This window comes from Sebastes umbrosus, chromosome 5 (assembly GCF_015220745.1).
Source record: "Sebastes umbrosus isolate fSebUmb1 chromosome 5, fSebUmb1.pri, whole genome shotgun sequence".
Lineage (NCBI taxonomy): Eukaryota > Metazoa > Chordata > Actinopteri > Perciformes > Sebastidae > Sebastes > Sebastes umbrosus.
Window position 1 is genome coordinate 28,478,216 of NC_051273.1, and position 26,681 is coordinate 28,504,896.

Below are 26,681 nucleotides of genomic sequence, written 5' to 3' on the forward strand. Positions count from 1 at the left end.
GCAACAACACTAAAATCATACTGTACAACCTGGACTGATTATTCTCCTCTGCAGTTTATCAAAAAGGGATTGATGAGCAGAATCAGTAATAAAATCAAAACACTAAGCAGTTTAACAGTAGTATAACACTATAACATAAGTTAAGTGTTCATAAATGTTTTTCAACAATTATAACCCCTCTAACGCTGCCATGGAAAACGCACACCAATAGTCTTGAAACTTACACTGACAGTGTTTCCACAATAGAGTGCTATAGGAATGAGTCCTAAAACCCAGAAATGATTTAGCATTTTAACACTTCTGCTTCCCTCGTCTGGTGTTTTGAATGGGTTTTTAGTTAGATGCCTGAAATAAGGTCTGTGGTTAAAACAAGCTTAAGAGATTTAAAATTAGTTTTATGATATAAAATACCCCACTCGTGAATTTTGAAGCCTTTATGTGTCATAAAAAGGGTGGTTCTGGCGATTGCATTCACACTTAAAAAATCATAAATGTGGTGTTCATTTGTGAAGATTATATTGCTGAACAAAACATATAAGTATCATAAACGTTTGTTTGCCACAGAGCTTATTTTCTGCAAAATCCTAAACCCAATGGAAAAGTCTCATTTGGCTTTTTGTCAAGGGCACCCAGGGCGATGCTAACTTCCTGGTTGGCCTAGAAAAATATGTCATCCCTGTAGCACTCTATTATGTCCAGAAACAATCCTCTTTTGAAAAATGAAGAAAAAAAGAAAAGTGCACAGTACCTGCAGTATCAGTATCATTCCTCCCATGAAAAGTGCGAATTCAAATGCTTCACTGAGAATTTACAGTTATTGACATTATTAAACACTTATTGACACACTTATTTCTGCTTATACCTATATTATAATGTGTTATAGATATTCATCAATTGTTACTTATAGATACTAATTAGGGGAATTACAAAAAACTGCGTCAATAAAATCTTTTCAGTGACCCTCACAGCTTTGTTCTCACCATTTCAAGTGAAAAAGGAGTGTTTTCATATGAGGAGGTAACTCTTCATCATCACCTACTTCAATGATTTTGTGAATCACATTTCAATGCATCGATCGGTATTTGCAGAGTGGTTTGATTTTTTAATGTGTGTATTTGTGTGTTCAGAAATAAACATATTTACTATCTACAGTCAGATAATCATACAGTCATACAGAAACACTTATTCAGCAGTATTACAGCCCGTGTCATGACTGAATTAATGTCCATTTGTGGCCTGGAAATTTCAGTTTGGTTTTAAGAAATTGACGAAGTAAAATCTGCCCAATTTTTAAGCTACTTTTATATTTTTGTCTTTTCATTTTACTCTGTTTTTTTTAGTGTTGAGTGTGCTTCTCTTTGTTGAATCGAGAAAATCGAACTAAATCATTGCCTCCTCAGCAATACGGTTGATTTTGTGTAATGCCGTGAGATAATTTGGAAAATACTGGAAGGTTCTTTGTATGTGTGACAAATGATGAGGATCCATGGACGTACTGTAAGTTTCCGGTGCAGTTTGACATATGTATGAGTTCCTTTTATCTTTTATCATGGAAATGAATAAAGATGTTTTTTACTGATTCATAGTGGTGCTCCTTTTTTTTTCTTTTTGAGGTCATACCGTACTGTATGTTGTTTAAATAATTCATCCAGAAAGATTTATTATTACTGCATATTATTCATGGAATAAACTTGAAGCTATTGTTATTCTTAGCTCAGATTGTTGTACTTGTGCGGCATCGCGCTGCCTGCAGATTTCCCCAGAGAGCTCCAGGCAGAGCAACGGTGAGAGGAAACTCATGCGGCAAGGGAAATATATGCAAATCCTCGGGACTCGGTGGATTTCTGCCGCCGCTGCGGTCTACCAAGGACAAATGTGGCTTCCTGCCCTTTGAGCTCTGACTTTCATAACTTGTGATGTAATAAAACAGGAATGATTTGGCTCTGATCGGGGGCTACTGTACATCGTCAAAATCCAATTATATGACTGAGTTTGGTAATCCATCTCAGGCAACATCATGTCGGCTTTTACTACTGTCAAACTTATGATATTGTTTGGTAATGTACTGCAGACTTTTAAAAGTTATAATTCCATCTGAAAACATAAAAATCCATTTTTATATGCTCTTGAGACATACAGAGTTCCCACCAGCCCCCAGGACACCCTGATGGTGGGTCGTTAGTTCGGACAGTTTGAGCTGTTCTCTCAGGATCAGGGCTTTTTAAACTCTTTTTGGCTAGTCGAGTCCAAGTTAAAGTCATTTGAGACAAGTCTCAACGAAAACCTTCTTTTAAAGGATATTTCTGGTTTGTTACAATTTTGTCTGGTCCTATTTTTGTAGTTTATTAATCTCTTCTATTAGTCATGACGACACTGCTCATCAAATTAATTGCTGAGAGCATGGCGACATTGCTACAATATATAATATATTGCTATGGGTCAAGAAACATGAGCAGACCATAGACTGTATATATAAAAAGTGGACGTAGTCGTCATGACGTCACCCATTGGTTTGTGGGCTAAGGTTTTGAAGGCTCGAGTTTGGCATTTTGGCCGTAGCCACATTTTTAGGTGACCAAAATGTTACAATTAACTTTCATGATCTGAAAACACACTTTGAAAGGATTAAAGTTGTAAGACGAAAACAACTCCCAGACCGGTCAACGCCGTGGTAGCGACCTGTCAATCACAAGGTAGCCACGCCCTAAAGCATAGCTGCTTTATGGTCCATTTTACTCTAAATGGGACCATAGTTTACCAAATGAACATCATGCTGTATTGAAGGACACTTGAAACTAGTGATTGAGACCATAAACTCATGTTTACAATGTTTACTGAGGTAATAAATCAAGTGAGCAGTAGGGTCATTTTCTCATAGACTTCTATACACTCAGACTTATTTTTGCAACCGGAGGAGTCGCCCCCTGCTGGCTATTAGAAAGAATGCAAGTTTAAGGCACTTCCGCACTGGCTTCACTTCTCAGACTCGGAGGTTGTCTACTGATCCTGACAAAGCGTCGGTATGTGACCAGTTGGGATGAGAACATGTTGGATCAGCACCTCTTCAACACTAGTTCCTCTTCTCTCTCATCCTCAAACCGTTGTTAACATCTGTCACAATTTACAGACTCACTTCTTGGATTATATTTTCTGACTATTTGTGTTTCTTAACCTGTCAGACTTTAATTAGGATAGGATATTAATTTTATAGATTATATTGTTATTACTGATAGAAACTATGAGCACCATGTTGTAATAAACCAGGAAGATAAATCAGGCACATTTCTACTGTAAATAGTCCATTGTGATTGAAAACAGCTGCGGGTGCATGAACACTGGGCATCCATCCTCTATCTGTCTCATCAACAGGAACCTCAGTGGTGTTAATGAAGTCTGTCATGTGTGTTTGTGAGCTGATGTCACTGTTTGTATTTATGAACCCGTCTGCTGGAAAACATTTGCATCAGGTCTAATTAAGATGGATTTTCTGACTGAATGTAAAGTGATAGCTATTGTGTGTGTGTTCCTGTTTGTGTGTGTGTTATGCACTAACTGACAGTGCCAACAGTGTCATGTAGCGCTCTTTTCCATGAGGCATTTGTTTCATTGTCTACACACACATGCGCACACACACACACACACATCTGTCATCACCGACTCCAGCTCCAAACCTGGCTATTTGTGCCTGTCAGTCAGAAGTCGCTGGTTCGAATCGGGGTGTGTGTGCGTGTGTGTGCGTGTCTGTGTGTGTGTGTGTGTTTGTGTGTGTGTTCGCCGCCTTTTAAATGTCATTTTTGACCTATTGAGCATTCTGATGAGCCGAGCTCAGAGGCTGATGGCTGAGATGTAGATGGAATATTGATTTTGTGCGTGTGTGTGTGTGTGTGTGAGGGAGAGAGAGAGAGAGGGAGAGAGCCGGGGGGGTTATTGTTAAACATGGAGCTCAGCAGTACTGAGATGATGACCGATTTAACTCTAAATACCTCGCAGGTGTATAATTGGATGGAAGAACGAACATGGTTTAACTTCTTGCTCCTTTTCTCTCCCCGTCTCTCCATTTCGACAAGCCTTATTGCCATGACGCGCATTAGTGTATGGCCACAGCAGAATTTATAATACAACAAAGGTTATTTTCTATTAAACACAACACACAAAAGAGAACAATAATAGAAAAAGATAAAACGGAGAGGTCAGAGAGAGTTTCACAGGAACTCATTTTGCCTTTATCTCCCATTATTAATTTGATTTTTGTTTCTTTTTTTTAGGATTATTATCCTTATTTATTATCTTGGATTACATTGTTTTTTTACTTCTTCCTTTTCTGTAACTTATTTATCTCCATCTATACCCTCACACATTTACACATACATCCCCCAAAATGTGACACATACTTCCACATACATACAGTACACAATACAGTACATACACAACACTACAAGTTATCATTGCACTTTATGATCTTCCCCTCGTAGTCTCCATTAGCATCACTATACCTATATAAACATATGAGCCATACAGTGTCAATACCATCAACAGTTTTGCTGTACTTTGTCTTAATAACTGAATGTTTTGTTCTTCTTATATAGTATTACATATTTTCTTATGTCTAAAAACAAAGAAAAAGAAAATCCCAGTAGAAAAAAAGTAAAGATGATGCCCTTTGAGTCGCTTTTAATCTGAATCATCTCCGGGAAGTGTCCAGTTGAGTTTACAGTAGCTTTAAAATTTAATGAAATGAGCAACTGGAGTTAAATGTAATGGAAATAGTGAATGAAAAAATTATTCCTATTTAGAAGAAAAAAACACAGCAACAGGGTGGTAACCGTAAAACATTAAAGAGAGCTGCTAGATGTTGCTTTGCCTGTCTGCTGTTTGGTGCTGGGCAGGTAGTGTACCATGAGTTTATTTGCTGGTAATGGAAACAATGCTGATGAGACCTGGAGATGCTAAAAAGCTCTGTGGAGCTGAGGGGAACTGCAGAGAACAGCGGGTTTGTCACCTTTCACATTATGCATTGACATTTCATCCATTGTTAAAATAAAACTATTGATCAGTGCAGCTTTACGAATGACATCTACTGAGAATTTGGAGATCTCCTCTCTGAAACCTATAACTAAATTATGGATACAGAAATCATGTATTTGCACGCAAGACTGAAAAGAAATGATGGAGGAAATTAAAACCTTCGCCACCATCATACTTAAGGTCTTAAGGTGTTTTTTTTTCTCTTCCTCTCACTGTCATTCTGTCTCTCTCTCTCAAATTCCAAATTCCAAATAGCTTCATTAGCATGACCCTCTCTCTCTCTCTCTCTCTCTCTCTCTCTCTCCCTCTCTCCCCCTTTCTCCCTTTCTCTCTAATTGCAGTCTTCTCTCCTGTTGTACAGAAACAGTTGAACAAAGCCTGTGGGTTTGTGATGAAAGCACTAATTCAGGAAAGCTAGACAAAGTGCTGCATGGTTGAACAATGCTCTGCCTCCTGTCTATTATCAGGCTTTTTATTGGTCAATATTTACTCAGCCTTGTGTCACAATGCATGTAATCTTCAAGGGCAGGAGATGGGACATTGATGAATAGTATGCAAGACAAAAGATGTTCTGAGCTCTGCTGCTTCCTTTCACATGTATGGCCTGTCATATAGAGGAAACATTCTTTAAAGGTGCTCTATACGATATCCGGAGCATTAACATAGCAGCAAACAACTATTTGATATACAGTAGAGGAGTAATGTCTACCTGAGCAGAGAACGAAATCACTCTCCCTCTGTTTGTATTGTAATCCAAGCTTCTCTGTGCTTTGTTGACATCGCCGGGCCGACCGTGTGTGCTTGTATTGCATGTTTGTGCATGTGAGTGTGCCACACTGGCTAGCTCAGATATATAAATGGAGTTTTGGTCTTAAGGTGCTGTGTCGTATCTCTTTGTTGTTGCTTTGCATCTTTTTCATGTCGCTTAGCATCGCTTTGTGATCGCTTTGCGTCACTTTGTGGTCAATTTGAACCTTTATTTTATGTTGTTTCGCATCGCTTTGTGGTTGCTTTGCGTCACTTTGGGATTATTTTGTGTCTCTTTGATGTAGCTTGGCATTGCTTTGTGGTCGCTTTGAGGTAATTTTGCATCTCATTGATGTTGCTTGGCATCGCTTTGTGGGCAATTTGGTCATTGTGGTAGTTTTGTGTAGTCGTTTTGCATCTCTTTGGGATCGTTTTGCATCTTTTTTTATGTCGCTTGGCATTGCTTTGTGGTTGCTTTGAGTCGCTTTGTGGAAGTTTTGGTCTTTATGGTAGTTTTGTGTTCCTTTGTTGTTCTTTGCTTGGCATCGCTATGCACTCGTTTTGAGTCTCTTTGTGGACGTTTTGCATCACTTTGTGATTGTTTTTTTTAGTCATTTTGCATCTCTTTGATGTTGCTCGACATCGCTTTGGCTCTGCATCGCTTTGTGATCATTTTGGTCTTTGTGGTAGTTTTGTGTTTCTTTGTGGTCACTTTGTGTCGCTTTGTGCTAGTCAGCTACTCTCTAGAGCTTGTCTGATGAAAACAGCTGCCTGCTGCTTCTGGAAACACTGAGATTAAACCAGACAGGACCAAAAGTAGCAGCTAAAAGAGGCTAAAAAGCTCAGAGTTGGTGATACATTTTCTTGGGGTTCAGAACTACAAGTGACACCTTTCACAATGCACATTTGATCCATTGTTAATACAAACAAATATTGATTCATTGTGGCACCATTTACTATTGTTGAAAAAATTGAATAGTCTCGAGATCCATAAAAGAAATGTACAGGGAACCATCAGGTGAATGCAGTCAGCACTCAGTGGATGCTATTTGATATATTTTATTGGAAATTTGAAATATTTACACTCTGCAGGTGCTTATAAAATGTTTCTCTATATATAAAACACAGTTGCTGGACGATCCTATTGTTAAATAATGCAGATTGTGATCTGTCTGTCATCCCTGTGGTGTTTTCCCTGAAGGAGTCTCAGTTGATTCTCTTGTCCAGGTGACAGTACAGGTACATGGACACTATCATTGCAGCAATCTGAGGAAACAACATAATACAAACATTAATCTGTTTTTGCATTATAGTTACTAAAAAACAGGCAGATCAGATGTTAATCAGACGTTACAGAGGTCCATTGTAAGAAAAGAAAAGAAAAACTCTGATCACATATACCATTATCAAAAGGTTCTCTACACACATTTTGTACTTTATGGGCAACTATTGTCTGAATAAGGACTTTCATTCATCAATGTTTCCCTCATAGCTGTTTTCACAAGTCTATCCAGCACACATGGTGTGTGAGTTTCTAATGAGACTCATTCTCAGGAAAGCTGCCTCCATACCAAGATATCTGGGGTTCAAATTCCCTTATGTGATAAAATTATTACTACCATTCACTTTAACAACAACGACAATGGCCTTACAGTTGGAGTTTGTTGACTGGGGAGTTTTACACTATTTCCAAAGCACTTTGTCTTTCAGCCAAAGTGAGCACACTTTTGAAAATTTAGCCTTCATGTTGTTTTACCTCTAAGACTCCAATTCCTGCTGCGATGCCTCCCACGATGTTGGCGTGCTCTTTGAGGGTCTCCAGGATATATCTGAAACAGCCCTGAGGAGGAACATATTTGTGTAAATGTAATCAGTAGGCGATTTGATGAGGGATGCCAACCCCCTAGTTAGCTAATTGACCAAAATGCATCCCCATTTCCTAAAAAGCCCACTGTCTCTCTGTATCTGAATGATAGTGTGGCAGTCACCATGGTGTCTCCATTGGGCTCTGTGCACCTGACAGCACAGTCCTGTTCACTGCAGCGACTTTACACTCAAAAAATATGAAAACTAAAATCGTACTTGGTGATATATGCACAGTATTATCAGATAATTTCATCAGTGACTGTGTGCTCTGAACTTGCATTTAAAGGATATAGAATGGTGCAGGAATGAGTCCTAAAACCCGGAAATGAGTTAGCATTTTAGCACTTCTGGTTCCCTTGTCTCGAAGTCGGTGGGTGTTTTGAATGGGGTTTTTAGTCAGATGCCTGAAATAAGGTTTGTGGTTAACACAAGCTTGAGAGATTTTAACGTTTTGTTCTACGATATCGGATACGTCAATAAATATCCCATTTGTGAATTTTGAAGCTTTTACATGTCTAAAGTGACTAAATGAGATTACTAAACATCATCACGCTGACACGTTCTCCTTCACAGCCTCGTTGTGTATACTTGCGTTAATGCGACCGTGGTGTAGTCATTTTTGGCCTTACGTTGGCTTTTTACGTTGGTCGTCGCATTTACACTTCAAAAATCATAAAAGTGGTGTTCATTTGTGGAAATCTTTACATCAATCTTTGGCATCTCTGGCTCTCGAGTGTGGCAGTTCCGCTGTTCAGGTATAAACACTTCTGATTTCCGAAGTGGTCGGACAAGTCGTACAACCTAGCTCTGATATATATAAAATAGACCATATACCTGCATTACGACAGCATGTTAGCGTTGTCATACTGAGCATGTCAGCATGCTGACATTAGTATTTAGCTCAAAGCGCTACTGTGCCAGTACAGTCTGTCAGAGCCTCTTGCATGGTGGTAGACTCTTTGTCTTGTTACTGAATAAATTACTTAAAAAAAGGCTAACACTTGACACTCTACACTCAGTTGCCAGTTTATTAGGTACACCTGGGTAAAATGAATGCAATCTATATGCAGTAAATACTATACTCATAAACTCTGTTAAATCAATGAGGGTACACTAAATAGACTTTCCTCTTCTGCCTATACTTTGTTTATGGTTCGTATATTAAATTGTAGGGATGATTTCCATCTCACCGGCACAGCGTTGCGCTCTGCCTCGTCCGGGCTGCAGGGGGCGCTGTTGGTCCAGCAGCAGCTGGACGGCAGGTGGCCTCCGTGCTCCTTTTCAAACTCAGAGCCCACAAAGTCTGTGTGGTTGGTGAAACCGCAGCACTTCAGCTGGGAGAGGGAGGAAAACACAGCAGGTAAAGACCTGACCAGAGTGTTTTGTGGATAAAAATGTAGCTTTTAATCCATATCCATCTCCATTGTGCAATCTTGTATGTAAACTTTTATCTAAAGTTTAGTGAGAGTCTTGCTGCTGTGAGTTGATGTCATCAGTTCACAGTTTATCTGCTGCTCTGTATTGTTGTGTGTTTACATTCAGAACAGATCAGAGTTTACTGTGTTGTATTTACAGGTTGTGCCCACAGAACGTTTTTCAACCATTGAAAACTGTGAGTGAAGTATGTGGGTTACACCAAGTAACCTTGACAATGTGTCTGGAGCACCACATTGCTTTGAGTTTTACAAATTTCCCTTTTCATTCCATGTACCTAAAAAAACAGCAAATAATGCCAAAACTTCTGCTCGATACAAGTTAGAAAATATGTTTTTTGTCAAGGTCTGACATTCCTGCATGTTTCGCTTTTCCAAAGTGTTGTTAAGCTTTCACACCGCAAATAAAAAAAGTTTATTTTTCGGTGAGTTAAGATATGAGATGGAAGCTCCCAGAGTTACCTTGGCTGAGACTATTGTGTGCAGGTGAGCTGAGGTATAACTAATGGACAAAAACAGACTCAGCTCTGTTAGTGCTTTTGTTTACTTTTCAATTCAGAAATTGTAGCGTTGCACTTTAGCCACAGGCAGTTTGTTTATGCGGTTTTAATAGTTCAGCTCAGTGAAGGACACAGCAGAACAGTGGTGCAGAGGGAACATTGAATTAGTCCATTAAATCGAGGCAGTTAAAAGCCTGTATGTTCCATTATATACTACAGTAATCCTGAACTTTTAAAGTTTTAACCTTCACAATAACTATAAAATGACATAGAAATGCCAGCATACAGACTAAAATGTAATGCTAGACAGTCAACTGTCCCCAAAATCCCCAGGTTCACTCTGTGTTTAGTTTGTGTTCCTCTTTTATTAACTGCAACTTTTTTTTAATGCACCACTAAAGTACAATATCAACTGTGTCAAGAACGATCTATGATATCTTAATTATTTCAGTTTATTTTGAGCACACATGGTGCATAATTCTTAAATAAATGTAATTATTTTATTTAAAGGTGACAGGATATGTATACATGCAACAGAAATGGAGGTGCAGTCAACAAAAACTAATATTTTTGTTTGCTACTACTCCAACTTTGCAACTCTTTCAGAGGCTGTAGCAGGTACAGATATCATATCATATTAAACTACAAAACCTAAGGAATCCATTGGTAACAACCATATCATGTTAGCTTGTCGGGAAGGAGGATAAAAAATAACGCTCCAAAGATCTGCAAAATTTTGGCAAGTAAAAACTGCCAAGGCCATTTTCAAAGGGGTCCCTTGACCTCTGACCTCAAGATATGTGAATGAAAATGGGTTCTATGGGTACCCACGATGTCCACTTTATGATAATAACATGCAGTTTTTTGAATGCAGTATAAATGTGTTATTTGTGTCTATTCTAAAAATGATGTGTGAATATTTCTACATACTGGGGTCCCTTAACAGTCCTGGAATTGCATAAATTGGGTATCACTGTAAAGCTGAGACTGTATAAATTGACCTGTTGTGACCTCTAGGATAATCACAGCTTCATGAAACTTTACAGCCACAAACTAAAGACCTAGAGCATTAAGAGAATGGATGGCTTTCCTGCCTAGATTGACAATAAGGGGGGGTCTGAGCAGTTTCCAGAACAGAAATGCTCGCCATCCAATCACCGAAAAATGCAATTCTTGCTGAAATCAGCAAATGTCAAAAGTTTTTGAAACCAAATCACAGCATGGCTTTTTCTATGGTGTTCCTCAAGGTCTTGGTGTCTTAATGAGGTATTTTGGAGAGATTATTCCACTTTTTTTATCAATTTGATTAAGTGGTAAAAAAAAAAGATTACATTTAGCACCAAATCTGTGTAACAAATGGTATCAACTTAAAAATTGCGGCAACAACTTTTGATACATAATAGAGCATGGGAATGGCCATCACATTCATCTACAGTATCATAATGTTCTAAGCCCTTATACACTCAATTCATGTTTATTTCTGATTTTATGACTAGAACAACTTGACACAGTGCTGAGCTGCATCTCAAATTAATCATCATGTTCCCAGCTTTCAGATGATTTACACCACTTCTACAGTATGTGACATCTACTGTTGACTATTTATATCCCCATAAAGAACCTCTGCCCCCCCTAAAACAGACAAAAACGGGTCTATTGTGGGTCTCAGAGGGTTAAAATGTATACATTAGCAGTAGTTTTCTTTGGTGCACATACTGTATTGTGTAATTTCCTGTTAGTACAAAATAGTGAAATAGATGTATTGTGTACTACCTGACAAAACACTGCATTGACAGCATTATATTGTAGTGTATACTGTATGGTGTGGAGTTTGACACACAACTATCAGTTGTAATTTGTTGGAGAATCCTTCCATGCACCACAGATGAGTCCTGAAAATGCTTCCTACATGCAACTGTATTAGAACATGTCAATATTGTGACCTTCACATGAATAATATAAAATGAAATAGGTTTGACTGTGATGGATTATGCATCAGGTTTCAAGATTCAGAAAGTTGTAGCTGCAGTTTGTAGTTTAGAGCAAAGACATGCAAAACCACCACATTCCTTTAAGTTCTGAATATGCACATGTTGAAAACAAACTAAAGAGATACTGTACCTCTGTCATGGTGGTGTTCCAGAGCTTGGTGAGCACAGGATCACTGCCGTAATCTTTCTTTAAAGCCGGGGTCGCCCACGCTCTGAGGATCCCCTCAGCCTGAGGAAAACACACATATAAACATACAACACTTATTGACATTAGCGAGCCACTAATCTTAACTTGAACCCAACTCCAACTTCATCCCCAAAACCAAGTCTTCATACTCTCTTGAAGTAATAAAGATGGTGCAAAATGTCCTCAAAAATGCTATCAATTGCAAAAAAATTTCTTCACTTTTCTTCAGTTTTGTCCCTTGCCTGACAAAAATGTTCTCTTTCTGAAATTTCCTGTCCAAAAATATCCAAATTTTCCAAAACTATACTCATTTTCCAATATATACACACTTTCTTAAATATCCACACTTTCCAAAAATGTCTTACTTACCAAAATATGTGCTCATTTGCCAAAAATGTCACTTACTTTCTAAAAATGTCCCCAATTTCCAAAATATCCCGATTTATCCTCACTTCCTAAAATGTCCTCACTCTCAAAAATGTCCCACTTTTCCCTAACTATCCTCCCTTACAAAAATGTCCTCTTTCCAAAATATCCCAACCATGAACTGTATAAAATATCTGTGATGTCACCCATAGGTTTTCTTAGGAGATGTCCTAACTTTTGCAAGAATGTCCTGACTTTCCTAAACTGACTTTTAAAGTGTCATCCTTGTCCACTCTTGGAAAATGTCCTCCCTTTCCAAAATACTAGCTCTAGCCTAGCTCCATCAAAGTTAGAAAAAATACACTTCAAAAGTGCACTTTTCTACAGCCCCAGCTGTCTCATTTAGGGGTCAAATATGCAGATGAGAGGCCTATACATGCAAATAAGCTCCTGTGGCGGTCTGTAAAAGCACATCACTGCACTGCAGAGCTTTTACCATCAAAGTCCAACAGTGTCACACACTTAAGTATGCACACACCACACACTATGGAAGCCCCTGAAATAAAATACTGCAGCTGATTTCACGGGGAGGAAAGGTAATTCTCTGGGAGTCACCTATTCATCAGAAATTAAATAAATCTTCTTTCACACAAAGCACTTGGGAAATAAACAGCCTCGGCCTGGCACCTGGAAAAAATGAAAATAAATCAAAAAACGGCCGAGCCATTATTCTCCATTCTTCTTCTCCCTTTTATGGCCGTAAACTGGGGGGGGGGGCATTTACATATATATTGATGCTCCTGATGGCTTCGGTCAGGACACATTTTGTCTGCTATTTGTGTTTATCCAAAGTATAAAAAAGCAGGTTATGTTTGAGGCCTGAGGAGAGTCTTTTGTTGTGAAAGAATTCCTTCACAAACACACAGGTTAGCTTTCTTTCACGCCCTCCCCTCCTCCCCTTTCCTCAGTCTGTTATTTTTTTTCCCATTTTGATTAATAATCCTGTCGCGTACAGTCACACAAAGACCCATTTGATGAGGAGGGAAAGTGTGTGCTTTACTGTTTGCGCATGTGGCCATGTGCAACCGTGTGTCTATCACGTTCATATGTCTGAAAGTGCATTTTTTCCCTTCAGTGTGTGAGTGTGTGTGTACAGTGAAGGGGGACAGGCGTACGAGATGCCCGAGGGGATGCTGGGATACATGCCACAATTAAAAGTGCCCCCCAAGAAGCCGTGAGAGCGGCTGAGATCAGAGAGGGTTATTACCAGCCGGCTAATTCATCACTGTCACTCTGCCCCGCGCCTCACCACATCTCGCTAAACACACACACTTCCCCGCATGCTTACACGCTGATATGGGCCCCTACAAACTCACACACACACACACACGTTGGACAGGCAGGACAAAGCCCATAGTAACACACAGCACAGCGAGGCGGGAGGCGATAACACATCTATCAATACAGTAGAGTGAACGCCTTCTACACACACATGGTAAAAATCTTCAGCTTCATGTGTGTTATCGATCTCTTGTTGCTTTACAGCGTGTTGCTGCTTCTGAAATAATTATCAATATCTTTTACTGCGGTGACTCGCCGGCTGCTAATTGGTTATTGTTCTTAAGTGGAAAAGCAATAAATGAAAACCGTATTACATTCAGCTGAGTGTTGCTTTGTTATGAGGAAAGGTGATGCTTGGTGCCAGCAGTCATAAGATGCATTTCCATCCATTTTTTTATGTGCTTATTATACAATTCGAAATTTCCAGAATCTTTTAAGACTCTTTGCAACCCAGTGGGCAACCTCTGGGTCTGAAAAGTGAAGCCAATGAGGAAGTGCCTTAAACTTGCATTCTTTCTAATAGCCAGCAGGGGGCGACTCCTCTGGTTGCAAAAAGAAGTCTGATTGTATAGAAGTCTATGAGAAAATGAGCCTACTTCTCACTTGATTTATTACCTCAGTAAACATTGTAAACATGAGTTTATGGTCTCAATCGCTAGTTTCAAATCTTCTTCAATACAGCATGATGTTCATTTAGTAAATTACGGTCCCATTTAGAGTCAAAGAGACCATAAAGCAGGGTATGTTTTAGGGCATAGCTACCTTGTGATTGACAGGTCGCTACCACGGCGTTGTCCAGTCCGGGAGTTGTCCGTGTTTTTGTCTTAGAACTTTAACTCTTTCACAGTGTGTTTTCAGTTCATGAAAGTTAATTATGACCTTTTTGGGCACCTGAAAATGTCTTACTCAGCGTTTGGTTGTACTTAGCTCCACCCTCTAGTGACACTTCCGGTTGCAAAAAAACAAGATGGCGATGAGCAAAATGCCGAACTCGAGGCTTCAAAACGACAGTCCACCAACCAATGGGTGACGTCACGGTGACTATGTCCACTTATTATATACAGTCTGTGATTGCAACTAATCCTAACAAAGACAATGTACCGTTACTGTGTATGGAAATAGCAAATACTGCTACAAGTTTTCATCCCAACTTGTCACATACTCACGCTTTGTCAGACCCCTCGGCGTCACTTTTTGGTCTCAGTAAACGCATGCTTAACGTTATGAATTAAACAAAAACACATGCTTAGGTTTAGGCAACAAACAACATGGTTGGACTTAAATTACTACGTTTGTAAAGTGTAAAGGAGACTTAAAGACCTATTATGCTTATTTTCAGGTGCATACCTGTATTTTGGGTTTCTTCTAGAACATGTTTACATGCTTTAATGTTCAAAAAAACTCTTTAATTTTCTCATACCGGCTGTGCTGCAGCACCTCATTTCACCCTCTGTCTGAAACGCTCTGTTTGAGCTCCTGCCCCTCCTACCGATAAGCCCAGTCTGCTCTGATTGGTCAGCTGGCCCACTCTGTTGTTATTGGTCAACCGAATCAAACTCTTGGGACTCCGCTCCAGCTCTGCTCTAACTACCTTTATTTGAGGGCTTGCCAAACTAGCCGTTAAGCAGGTATTATGCAAATGTGTTTCTTGGTGACATCACCATGTTGCGGAACAAAAGGCGGGACTTCAAGCGAGGTGTTTCAGGCAGTTCAGGAGCAGTGTTTCTGTGGGGGAGAGTAACTCCCTTTGGCGTGGACTTTGGGCTTTGTAACTTTGCAGACCTTTTACATGCACAAAAAACTATATAACACACGAAAGGAAAGGGAAAAAGCACAAAAGCACAATAGGTCCCCTTTAACGTTGTGAACATGGGACACGAAGAAACAGCTGATTGTAAAGTGACACGAACAGAACAGCGGCCTCCTGGATTAAAGGCCCATCCACCTCACCTCCTGTCTGTCCAGTGTGTGTCTTTTTTGCTCTTTATACTACGTCACCACACTCCTTGAGCCCTTTGTCTGAGTGTTTACTTTTACCGCAGATGGGTTTATATTAAAAGCCTGGTGCGTTTCAGCAGGTGCTAAAGGGTGCCTTGTGAGTTGGTATCGCACAGCGACGGGCGGGAAAAAGCATCTGTAATTTTCACCCCTAGGAATGAGACCAGGTTGAATAATCACTATGCTAAAATGCCCCGTAAAGCTGAGGAGAACTACAGAGTTGGTGATGATTCTCTGTGGGTTCATCATGAGTGACACCTTCCACAAACACAAAGCCATTTCTTCCATTGTTAATACAAAAAAATATTGATTGGTGGAGCTTTAAAGCAGAAGTAATTGGAGTTAATCATCTTACATCACTTATCTTTCCTCTTACTGACGAGATATTAAAGCAAACAGCAATCAGTATTGGATTACGTTTTGAGAGAACATTCCTTTACTGTACAACACACGGACATCGGCGTGATTCATTAAATGCCACATCACATCTATTTCATTCATCCAGTGTGAAGTCCATATCGGCTCCGGTAATAAATCTCCACCCTGGTCACTTCCGAATCACTTGGCGGAGAAAGAACAACCGTGACCACCGACGGCCTCTCATAATGCCTGCTGGAATTGCTTATTAAATCTCAGTTATTCCGACCACCTGAAGGTTATTGGCTCTTTGGTTAGATGAGCTGCGGGAGCCCCGTGGCCAAAAGGCAGATTTATGCCACAGATAAGTAGGACAGAATAGATCAACGCTTTATTTATTATCTCCTTTCATTGTCTATGCCTCTGTCTCTTACTTATTGACACAGGCGGCTATATATATGCATATTAGATGTATATTGCCCATATTCATTATTCTGATGCTATTGTGTTTACTGTGTCTTATCAAAAGCAGAAGATGGACAGCTGCTCTCGCACCACACTCATATCCGTGATGGAACTGACGATGTCTTTTGTGTTTGTAATGAACAGATGATGCCAAAGCTAACAAACAGCGCGTTAAATTGACTCTAAACCTTATCTGTGATCTCCTTAGGAAGGCAAATCTATGAGTTATGTCTTGCATTTCATTGAGCTTTAGACAATAGCTCACACCTCCCTCTCTCTCTCTCTCGCTCCCTCTCTCTGTTGTCGATTCACTTCTCACCAGATGCCGTGTAGAGCCGACATCGCTCGCCTCAGTTAGCTCAGCTTTTGTAAATGACAGGCACGAGATGGGCAGATTTATTTCAACAAAACTGCCTCAGCAGCAGCAGCAGCAGCGCTCCCAGCTCAGCCTCCAAGGACACATGCACACACACACACAGAGAAAAACACACACTCTCTCTTAGCTTCTTTGTGTGAGGCACACCAGGGTTGGACAGGGCCAGAAAAAAAAATAGGTAGCTGAGAGAGAGAGGGAGAAGTTAAAGACTGACTTATTCACTGCAAAAAAATCCTCCACTATAATTTCTGTCTATAATTGAGTCCTAAAAACCTTATTAGCTACAGACAAGTATCTGCTAATTGTTATTTGCCATTAAATTAGCTCCGACAGACCCCCTAACCCTTTTCCCTCCAAGAATCCTGCATTGAGCAAAACGACCTGCGAAGCACAAGAGCCTCATTTTTCCAGGTTAGTAGGAATACTTGTTTTATGCTGAAATAATCTTCTTTGCTTGTTTTAAGAAAAATATGACTTTAAAGATTTGGAACAAGCTCCCAGAAAACTGCAGGACCTCCAACTCTGAGTTCTTTTAAATCAAAGCTTAAAACCTTCCTGTTTGCTGCTGCTGCCTTTTATTAAACCAGATAATGATCTTATATACTGCACTAGAGCTTTTACTCTTGTGTGTTATATTCTATTTTAGCTTCTATCCTATAGCTTTTTTGTTTAGCTTGTTTTTATTTTCTAATCTTTAATGTTTTTAGAACTGTTTTAATTATGTCTTAATGTTCTTTTGCACTTGTTCTTGAATGTTTATGTAAAGCACTTTGAATTGCCCTGTTGCTGAAATGTGCTATACAAATAAAGCTGCCTTGCCTTGCCTTTAAAGACTTAATTACAGGTTTTTAAAGAAGTTCTCCGAACTGAATGACTAAATTAGTATTTTCCGTTGTCTTCTAAAACATTTACTCGTATGGTTCCCTCTGTCCACAGGACAACATCGTTTGCCAGTCTCATCTTCCAAATGCATCTCTGCCATGTGCTGCTGCTGCTCAAACTGGGTTTCCAATAATACCAGCACAAACAAGTGAAATTCCCAGGCAGTGCAGAGTCCACTCTCCATCAGCTCCTCCCTGCAGATGGATGTTTGTCAGATTCCCTCTCTTGCTCCTGGGGACTCCGATACATCCTCTGATTGGAATATTTTCTTTATTAGGATCCCAATCTTCACTAACCTCCTTTTACATAGCCCATTTGAAACCCTTGTAATTATTATACGTGGCACTAAATGTAAATGGAGCCCGCTTGTGTGTGTGTGTATGAGAGAGGGGGACACATATGTAAATAGGCTGTTTTGCATTTAAAATGCTTTAGCTTCGATATTCCAGAGTAATAAATTGCTCAAAGTTAGAGACGGCGCACACGGCCCCGGGCTATCCCGGAGTCATTAAGTAGCCGAATGTAGTGAGGCGGACATAAAGCCAGTAATTCAATGATGGCTGCGGCTATGATGGAGAATTTACATGGAGATAAAATCCAGAGAGTGGGACGAGGAGGTGAGAGGGTGAAAGAGAGGGACGAGACGAATTAAGAGACAAAGGAAGGGGAGTGAAGAGGAGGAGAAAGAGGGGTGATAGAAGGGAGGGGATGTGATGAGGCAGTGAATGGAAAGAAAGAGGAAGAGGTGAAGAGGGGGACTTACAAATGAAGAGTAGGCCAGTGCCACGACTCCAGCTGCCACTTCAGCGATGAATATGATGAGGATGATGGAGAAGAACTACAGGGAGATAAGACAAGGAGAACGTTTTTTTCTTTATTTAATTTTATAAAATGATAAAAATCTTTCTTTTGTTGAGCAGTTTTCTAAAATCCAAGTCTAGAGCTGCAATGATCTGTATTTATATTTGCATGAAAAGGCACGGGTGCGCTCTGCTTAATACCATTATACACTGTGAGATTCTTTTTTGTCAACATTTGCTCTGATGAAGCTTGGCTTTTTAAAGGATAACTTGTGTATTTTTCAACCTTGACCCTATTTTCCCATGTTTTTGTGTCTAAGTAACTAATGGGAACAACACTTTTTGAAACTGGTCCAGTATTTAGGGAGAATGATGCAGCCGCCAGCCGCTAAATGAGCTGTAATGTTATCATTTGGGGCAACCTGGCAACGTCAGTTTACGTCCACTAAAAGTTCTTGTTTTTGCCACTGACAGGCTCAGATTGGGATTCTAAGTGTCTGACAACATTATGGAAAGGACCCTTCATAGAAAAGTGTTGCCCCCATTAATCACTTAGACTCAAAAACATGGGAAAATAGGATCCAGGTTGAAAAATACCATAGTTATCTTTTAAGTAAATACTACATTGGACCAAAGAGTATGGAGCCTTTCTCAAAAAACAAAATCTGGTAAGATAATAATAACAAAAATAATAAATAAATGAATAATTTAAACATCAGAAAAAAAGATTCTGAGGTTTTTAACCACCAACACATCTGAACATTCAGGGTCCTGTCAAACAGCTATTGTTTCACGTAACAATCACAGAGTGTCAATAAAGCTCGGCTGAATACACAGAGGGACAATAAGGACACACAGAGCCTCAATGATCCCCTCTTATCAGCTCATCCATTCTTTTTATTCAGTCCATTACAGCTGTTTCTCACGTGAGCCAGATATGCGCCGCGTCCTGCGCTGTCAGTCGCAGGATCTGCTGCACCGTCATCATTCAACTCGATGGGAGATGTGGACATGATGGGGGCTCTACGGGGGAAAATGGGCTGCCTGTGCTCCTCATTAGACTCACTGCAGTGGACTAAGAGGTAGTTAGCCTTGTCGTTAATGTGCATAATAATGTACGCCGCACTGTTCGGGTGTTTGGTGGTGTTGCGGGTATGGATGAGGCAGGAGGGGTGGATGTGGATATTATCTGAGCTGTTGATGAGCCGGTTGCAAATGTAAAGATGGGTGAGGTACCGAATGTCGAGCAACTGGATGTAAAAGCACCCCATGAACCAATCCATGATCCTTTATGGTGTTTTACATCACAATGCCAGTGGTTGAACCATTTTAAAGGGAATGGGACACAATACATAAGGAGATGACTGAAATGTCTCACTACTGGCTACATGGTTTAGTTGTCCTGTTTACTTTTACACGTTGTTCTCATACACCATTCATAACTATACCTACGAAAAGTAATGCACTGTAAGGTTGCATTCACACCAGATCAGGTGTTGCAGCGATTCGCCGACGGGTTGTACGGTGGTGTGGGAGAGTCACTTTAATGGCCCATTAACTGCAACGATGAATGTCTTTTGTTCCCTCATGGCTGGGTTCTACAGCTCTGCATCGCCAGTTACATCATGGCCACCGCAGTGTAACGTCGGGTTGTGTTTCTCCAAAAGTGGATTCTGTTTCTACTGCAACCCCTGCGGCAACCGCAGCCCAAACACACTACCCCAATTCAAAATGAATGGGAAGACTTGCATTTTTGCCGCAGTAGTATTGTAGTGGTAGTAGTAGTTTTGTTGCCTAAACCTATAAGTAGTTTTGTTGCCTAAACCTAACCAAGTAGTTTTTTTTTGCCTAAACCTAACCGAGTAGTTTTTTTTGCCTAAACCTAACCAAGTTGTTTCTTCCATTACAGCTTCAACCGTGCTTTCTATACTAGGTCTTTTACACGTACCATGAGCAGCAGACACTTGCTCTCCTTTTGAGCCCCACAGCAGCCCAGGAGGCCCAGCAGCACCAGCACGGCCCCGATGGCGATGCAGAAAAAGCCCACGTTGACAAACTGCATGCCTTGGCTGGAGAACGGCCCCAGCAGCTGGAGGAAGGAGCCCCCGTCCAAGCTCACCCAGATCCCCATGGCCAGTAGGGTCAGGCCACCCAGCTGCAGGAGGATCCAGGAAAACATCATCAACATATATTCGTGCAAAAAAGTTATGCAAGTGCATGTGCACACAAATCCCTGTCATATATGAAGGTATTACTGAGCGGTCAGCTTTCCAGAGGATGTAATCCACACTTAACAACGGCGGGGTAAAACGTCTTTCATTTGGGTGGGTTCAACAGCTCTTGAGGGGGTGATGGGTTTCTGGAAATGAGAGGGCATCTTACATCACTAACCCTCTCTTGCTATTACCTCTTAGTGACACCATGACATCTCAATATCGTTCTCTCCATTCAGAGAGGATGATTCCTTTTGTGAGATGGAGTGGTGCTGCCTCAGGCCTTCTATTATGTATCAAGGCCCGAGCAACAATCTTGGCCTCTTTTTACCTCTCTGAACGAAATGACTGCCCTTTTCCATGACTGCCTTTATCTCCACACTCATGTCACACAGGCATAATGAACGGGAATCCATTTAGTGATCATCTTGAGCTACTGAAGGTTTAGCCAGCCTTGCGGTGTACAGAAGGAGACTACAGGATTATAGCCTGGACAGTCAAACGGGGAGAGTGGGGGTGTGGGGGACGTTTCCTCTGAAGACACAGGAATGTTTCTTTTTTTCAGCTCTGCAACTAAATTAAGCAAGTTGGGAACGTAATGACAACAAGGACTAGACTCCCCATATGTAACCAGTATTTCTACTGGGATACACTGAATGTTTTGGTCTTGGCATTTAGAAAGGACCACATGTAACAACTGACTAAATACATAAACAACACACTGGACGGCAAGTAGACTATGGTTTGAGTCACATACCTGCGATTCATTGAAAAAACGTGAAAGGACACTATGCATGTAACAACCGTATATTGACACGCCATGCCCGGTACATCCAAAAGTACGCCGTCCCGTGCGTCATCTCCGATGCCGATGGGAACTGACCAAGCGGCGGTATTTGACGAGTTGGGAGTTAGAATGTGTTGGCTAGATTGGAAGCATGTCTATTGCCTCCACACGGCTCTCAACATGGCGGTGGCTGAGACGGCGGCTCCCAGCTAACGGTGCTAACAGTGGAAACAATGGCAGAAGTGCTGACAGAGTTAACAATATCTACCTGGTGGGGGAACCAGAGGGAGGGTGCTACACTTGGGCACCACTGGTCGGGACGGCGTTATCAGCTGTAACTGTATGAGAGCAGTGCAGAGCGGCGGCCATGAGCTAGCTAGTGGGGCACGCTCACATGCACTAAAAGGCACGTGCAGCCGGTCTGGCTACACACACAGAGGGAGAGTGACTTCATTCTCTGCTCAGGTAGACATTACTCCTCTATATCTTAACATAGCAAAAAAATGGTTTGCTGCTACATTAATGCTCTGGATATCTTACAGAGCGTCTTTAAATATGATAAATTATTTAACAATTAGGAATAATATTGATCAAAACTTTACAGAGAATTACCAGAAATTAAAATTGCGAGCAGGCAGTCATTTCATTAGGAGACAGTGAAGTGCAGTCATAGAAATTCGTTGACACTAAACCGGTAAAACCGGCTCATAACGAACCCAATGAGAACTATGTCACATGTTTCCCATTACAGTCTGGAAATCACCTGATCCCACTGTCATTATCTCCCTCTGCCTGCCTCTCCTTCCTCATCTCTCCACCTCTGACCTCCACCCTTTTATCCTCCTCTGTGTGTTTCACCCTGCGCTCCTCGTACTGACTGATTTCTCCTTCTTTCCTCGTCCTCTGCGGAAAACCATGTTTGAAACCTGATATTGTCTGCCAGTCTCCATCAGGCTCGCTGCAGTCAGGGGCCCCCCCTCTGCTCCCCTTCAGGCCCTGACACTCCACATCTCCTGTCAGATGCTGACGTCTCCCACGTGGGGATCATCTCCCCCGCCTGCTTTTCTTTGTCTCCCCTACCTTGGCCTTGCTCTTTCTATCTATTTTCGACCCTCCTTCATTCTCTCTGCCTCTCCCCACCTTTCACTCCGGGGTTTCTTTTCTCGTCTCTTGAACCTGTTCAGTGCCATCATTGCACCGTTGGCTAAATGCGATACGACAAGCATATTCCCCCTCTAACTCCATGTGTGCCACCATCATCCCTCACCAGGTATAATTATAGCTGGCACGATGTCTCTTTTTTTTTTTAAAGATGTCTAATCCCTTTGATGGTGTGCCATATGCAGGTGGATGCCATGTCAGTTGAACACCCACATGGCAAAAGGACTGGAAGTAAATCAGGTTATTTGAAAGAGTAGGGGGGTAAAGAAGAAATATAACCTATTAGGGTTAGAGGAGAGGGAATGAATAACAGGCTGCAGAATAGGAGGCCATGGCCTCCAGAGAGGGGGAGGTGAATGGAGAGATAGAAAGATATAGAGGGAGCAGAAAAGAGAAACGGGCCCGTCCCGCCCCAATTGAAATGGAATTGGTTCTCTTTGAAAAGGCTGGAATGAGAAAGACGTCAGTCGAGTTTAAAAACCTATTTTCATGGGTCACATTACCGGGAGCAGACAATCTGATTAAGTTCTGACGCTCAGCCGTGCATCCCAACACACAGAGTATACACGGAGACACTTCTAATTTCCATTGCATTAAGATCGGTTCAAAGGCAACGGCAGAGGAGAGATGTACACTTGGAACTAAAATCTTTTTGCGAACTTGTATATCATTCTTACTGTCCAGTTTCAAATGGGTTTGTTTAGCTACGTTTTAATTTCAGATATTTTAAACATAATTTATGAATGGATTTGAGAACCAGGGTACATGATAATATTATATATATTCCAATGACCACAGCTTCCTCAACTTCTTCAGATAAAGTCTGCATGCTTCAGGACTCTTTCTGCTTTGTTTTTCAGTGTGTCAATCAGACAATGACTTTGATTGACACCAGACATCTTAACCAGTTAGCCAATAGAGTGCTACAGCAATGAGTCCTAAAACCTGGAAATGAGTTAACATTTTAGCACTTTAGGTTCCCTCGTCTGGAAGTCATTGGGTTTTCAGTTAGATGCCTGAAATAAGGTCTGTGGTTAACACAAGATTTTAACGTTTCATTCTACGATATAAAAAACGTCAGTAAATATCCCACTTGTGAATTTTGAAGCTGTTACAGATATTTTTCAACTCTATTCTACCACACTGATTTTAGGTAGATATGAAAACATCTGAAGCTATTATTTTTGGCTCAAAAAAGTAAATTTGATGAAATTGTTCAATCGAAAAACCATTTTATGCTTCCGCGCCGGCGACAGCCGTGGCCGGAGGCATGGTGTTTTGGGGTTGTCTGTCCATACGTCCGTCCTTACCATTCTCATGAACGTGATATCTTAGGAACGCCTAAAGGGAATTTCTTCAAATTTGGCACAAACGTCCACTTGGACTTAAGGATGAACTGATTTCATTTTGGTGGTCAAAGGGCAAGCTCACTGTGACCTCATGTCCATCCCATTCTCGTGAACGCGATATATATATAGGAATTCATATGCTAATTATGACAATTTCATTGGATAAAATGATGAAGTGATGACATTTTGGACAGAGGCATTGAAGACTGCACGGTTTCAAGTAATATCTCCCCGCACAAGTGACTCTGCTTTTTCTGATGTGTTGGCGCAGCACATTTAGCGAGGAGAAACCATAACATTATTAATGTTCAAGAGTCAAGTTTTGGAATTTATGAACTGACTCCGATTCACAGAAGAATATTGACTCGTATGTAAATCTTGCCCCTTACTTCCTCGAAAGATCAATTCTGTGAATGCAGAACAGAACTCCACTGGAGGCGACTCCTCTGATGAAGACAAGATGATAAAGTTTGCAGCACCTAAAATTGAAACGCAGCTGAAGACGTGTTTGAGCGGTCGCATTAAAGCATTGTCTTTTATGAGCAGAAGAGAATCATTTTATCATTCTGCTCTGCTGGCTAACATTTCAAAGAGACATCATAATCAGCGTGTGCTGCGGTGACTTTTAGAGCTGCCACACCACATTCATCAAGCGGCGTAACTCAAGCAGAAATGGAGAATGTGAGGGGAAAAATGATGACTTGTGCTGGGAGCTTCATCTGTGACAGCGGGGGCTCCAGGTGGGCTCGACTCGCCGGGCAAATTCAGCTTACCCACGCCAAAGTTTCTCTCCATTTCACAAGCCACATTAGTTATCGACATTAAGCCGAAGATGTAGGTGGCAAAAATTAGAGCCTTTGAAGTTAATGAGATGAAAATTGCTACAGTGGGGAGAAAGGAGCATCATTTAGGCCTTCTGGCTCAGTGATCCGAAATGTTTATGTTAACGTCTGTTTGCATTGAAGGGTTGCATGAAATGATTCTCTACGCATTGTGTTGAAAGCTATTGTTTGTGTTTTTTACTTCACACATGACCTTTCATGTTAAGATTTAACACAATCAATGAATGCGTTCCCCAACCCCCACCCCCCAACCTCCTCATATATGAGCAAAGCGGAAACGTACTCACAAAGATAAGCAAGTTGAACAAGACCATCATCAATTTGACGAATGTGAAGCAGCCCATTTTAATCTGTAATAAAAGGAAGAGATAAATTATTGCATTTCTTCTTTCATCAGCCGAGACCTTCTATCTCTCTCACACACATACACACACACACACACACACACACACACACACACACACACACACACACACACACACACACACACACACACACGCACACACACACACACACACACACGGTCTACGTGGCCAATCTTCACATGCATGCTGTGCTATTACATCCAGCCCACATCCCAGCGAAATTACTGTGAAAATGACATCGCTGACAATGAGCCTTAATGATAACACACACACAGCTGTGAGAAACGCTAAAGATATCTATTAATGGGAGATCTAGGGAGGTAAAGCCATATTGGAAAGGAAAATGTAATGTGTTTACATGTAAAAATAGGCTACAAATCATCAGAAATACAAATCTTACCCTTTAGTGTGCTAATATTTCTTTAAATCCAAAGTAGAGCAGATACAAACCAGTTTAACAGTCAGCAAATCTGACCGAAAAAAGCAACAAAACACTTAAAAAACACAAATAAAAAGAGTTTTCTGCTCCTCCGACTCAGATGTTTCCAGGTGAGCCACCAACGTAAGTGCAAAGACGACTCTGTCTATATATATATATCCGTATAGTGATGGTGTCCACGCAGGTACAAGCCTGCGGCTGAGATCAGAAATCGGATGAGTGCCTCTCCTCAGTCTTGCTGGTGGAGCGAGCTGAGGACTGGGTGTGGACCCGGAGGATACAGGTGACAGCAGGTGGATGTTGTTCAGGAACAGGTACGGAGGGGAGGAGCAGCTCGAGTGGCAGGCCTGACCCCTGCAGGTACACGGTGACACCGATTCACAGCTTCTCAGGGATTTGAGGTTTGAAAAGATGGGACGGGTACAGTTTCTCTGCTGTGGAACCTGTCAAGACTCTGAAAAGACAAAAATAATCCTCCAAACTTGAGACGGGAGAGTCATGAAGAGTGGGAGGTTATGTGACATGTTGCACAATATTGGTAAAGATGTAACCGCTTACGCTGAGTCTGTTGAGTTTGTTTGTCATTTCTTACAATAGTGTCTGAAATAAGAACAGTTGTTGTTGAGTTGTTCTCTCTCAAGCCAGCTCTCATTATGTCACACTCAGGAGGTGATACAGGGGATGCTATCTCCCTTGTTAGCAAAATGACCAAAATGCATGCCCCTTGTTAACCTGCCATCCAACCTCTCCATCCTCTAGTAGCAGAGAGAGTGCAGGGGCAGAGGGGTTGTTTAGGTGAATATGTTAGTCTAATCTGTCTGACTCATTGATCCTTTATCTGACTGAGGGTTGTGCCAGTCAGAATCTATGGCCCCGACCACGACTCTGAAATATCAGCAGCCTAACTGTGTATTGATAAATCCATGGCGCTGTCCGTGGTGCTGAAGTGGCAGATGGGTTTGTAATAGAGTGCTGCACGAATGAGTCCTAAAACCCGTAAATGAGTTAGCATTTTAGCACTTCCGGTTCCCTCGTCTGGAAGTCAATGTTTTTTTTGAATGGGTTTTTAGTTAGATGCCTAAAATAAGGTCTGTGGTTAATACAAGATTAAGAGTTTTTAACATTTTGTTCTATGATATAAAATACGTCAGTGAATACCCCACTCGTGAATTTTAAAAGCCTTTATGTGTC

At 41.0% G+C, this 26,681-nt stretch overlaps 1 protein-coding gene across 1 annotated transcript; it reads right to left on the minus strand.

Moving 5' to 3' along the window:
• Positions 1-6,840: 6,840 nt before the first annotated feature.
• Positions 6,841-25,734, minus strand: LOC119488595 (tetraspanin-1). The gene is made up of 8 exons (XM_037770388.1): positions 25,452-25,734; positions 24,974-25,036; positions 20,283-20,489; positions 18,298-18,372; positions 11,693-11,791; positions 8,829-8,972; positions 7,529-7,612; positions 6,841-7,038 (listed from the first exon to the last, which is right to left on the minus strand). The coding sequence occupies exons 2-8, from the start codon at positions 25,028-25,030 to the stop codon at positions 6,979-6,981; spliced, it is 726 nt and encodes a 241-aa protein (XP_037626316.1). The 5' UTR covers positions 25,031-25,036; positions 25,452-25,734; the 3' UTR covers positions 6,841-6,978.
• Positions 25,735-26,681: the final 947 nt, after the last annotated feature.

Coding starts and splice junctions, on each gene's coding strand:
- LOC119488595 (XM_037770388.1), bottom strand. CDS start 25,030: ATGGGCTGCTTCACATTCGTCAAATTGATGATGGTCTTGTTCAACTTG. Junction 11,792..18,297: donor CACTGGCCTACTCTTCATTT/GTAAGTCCCCCT, acceptor TGTTTTCCTCAG/GCTGAGGGGATCCTCAGAGC. Junction 7,039..7,528: donor CAGGAATTGGAGTCTTAGAG/GTAAAACAACAT, acceptor TTGTTTCCTCAG/ATTGCTGCAATGATAGTGTC.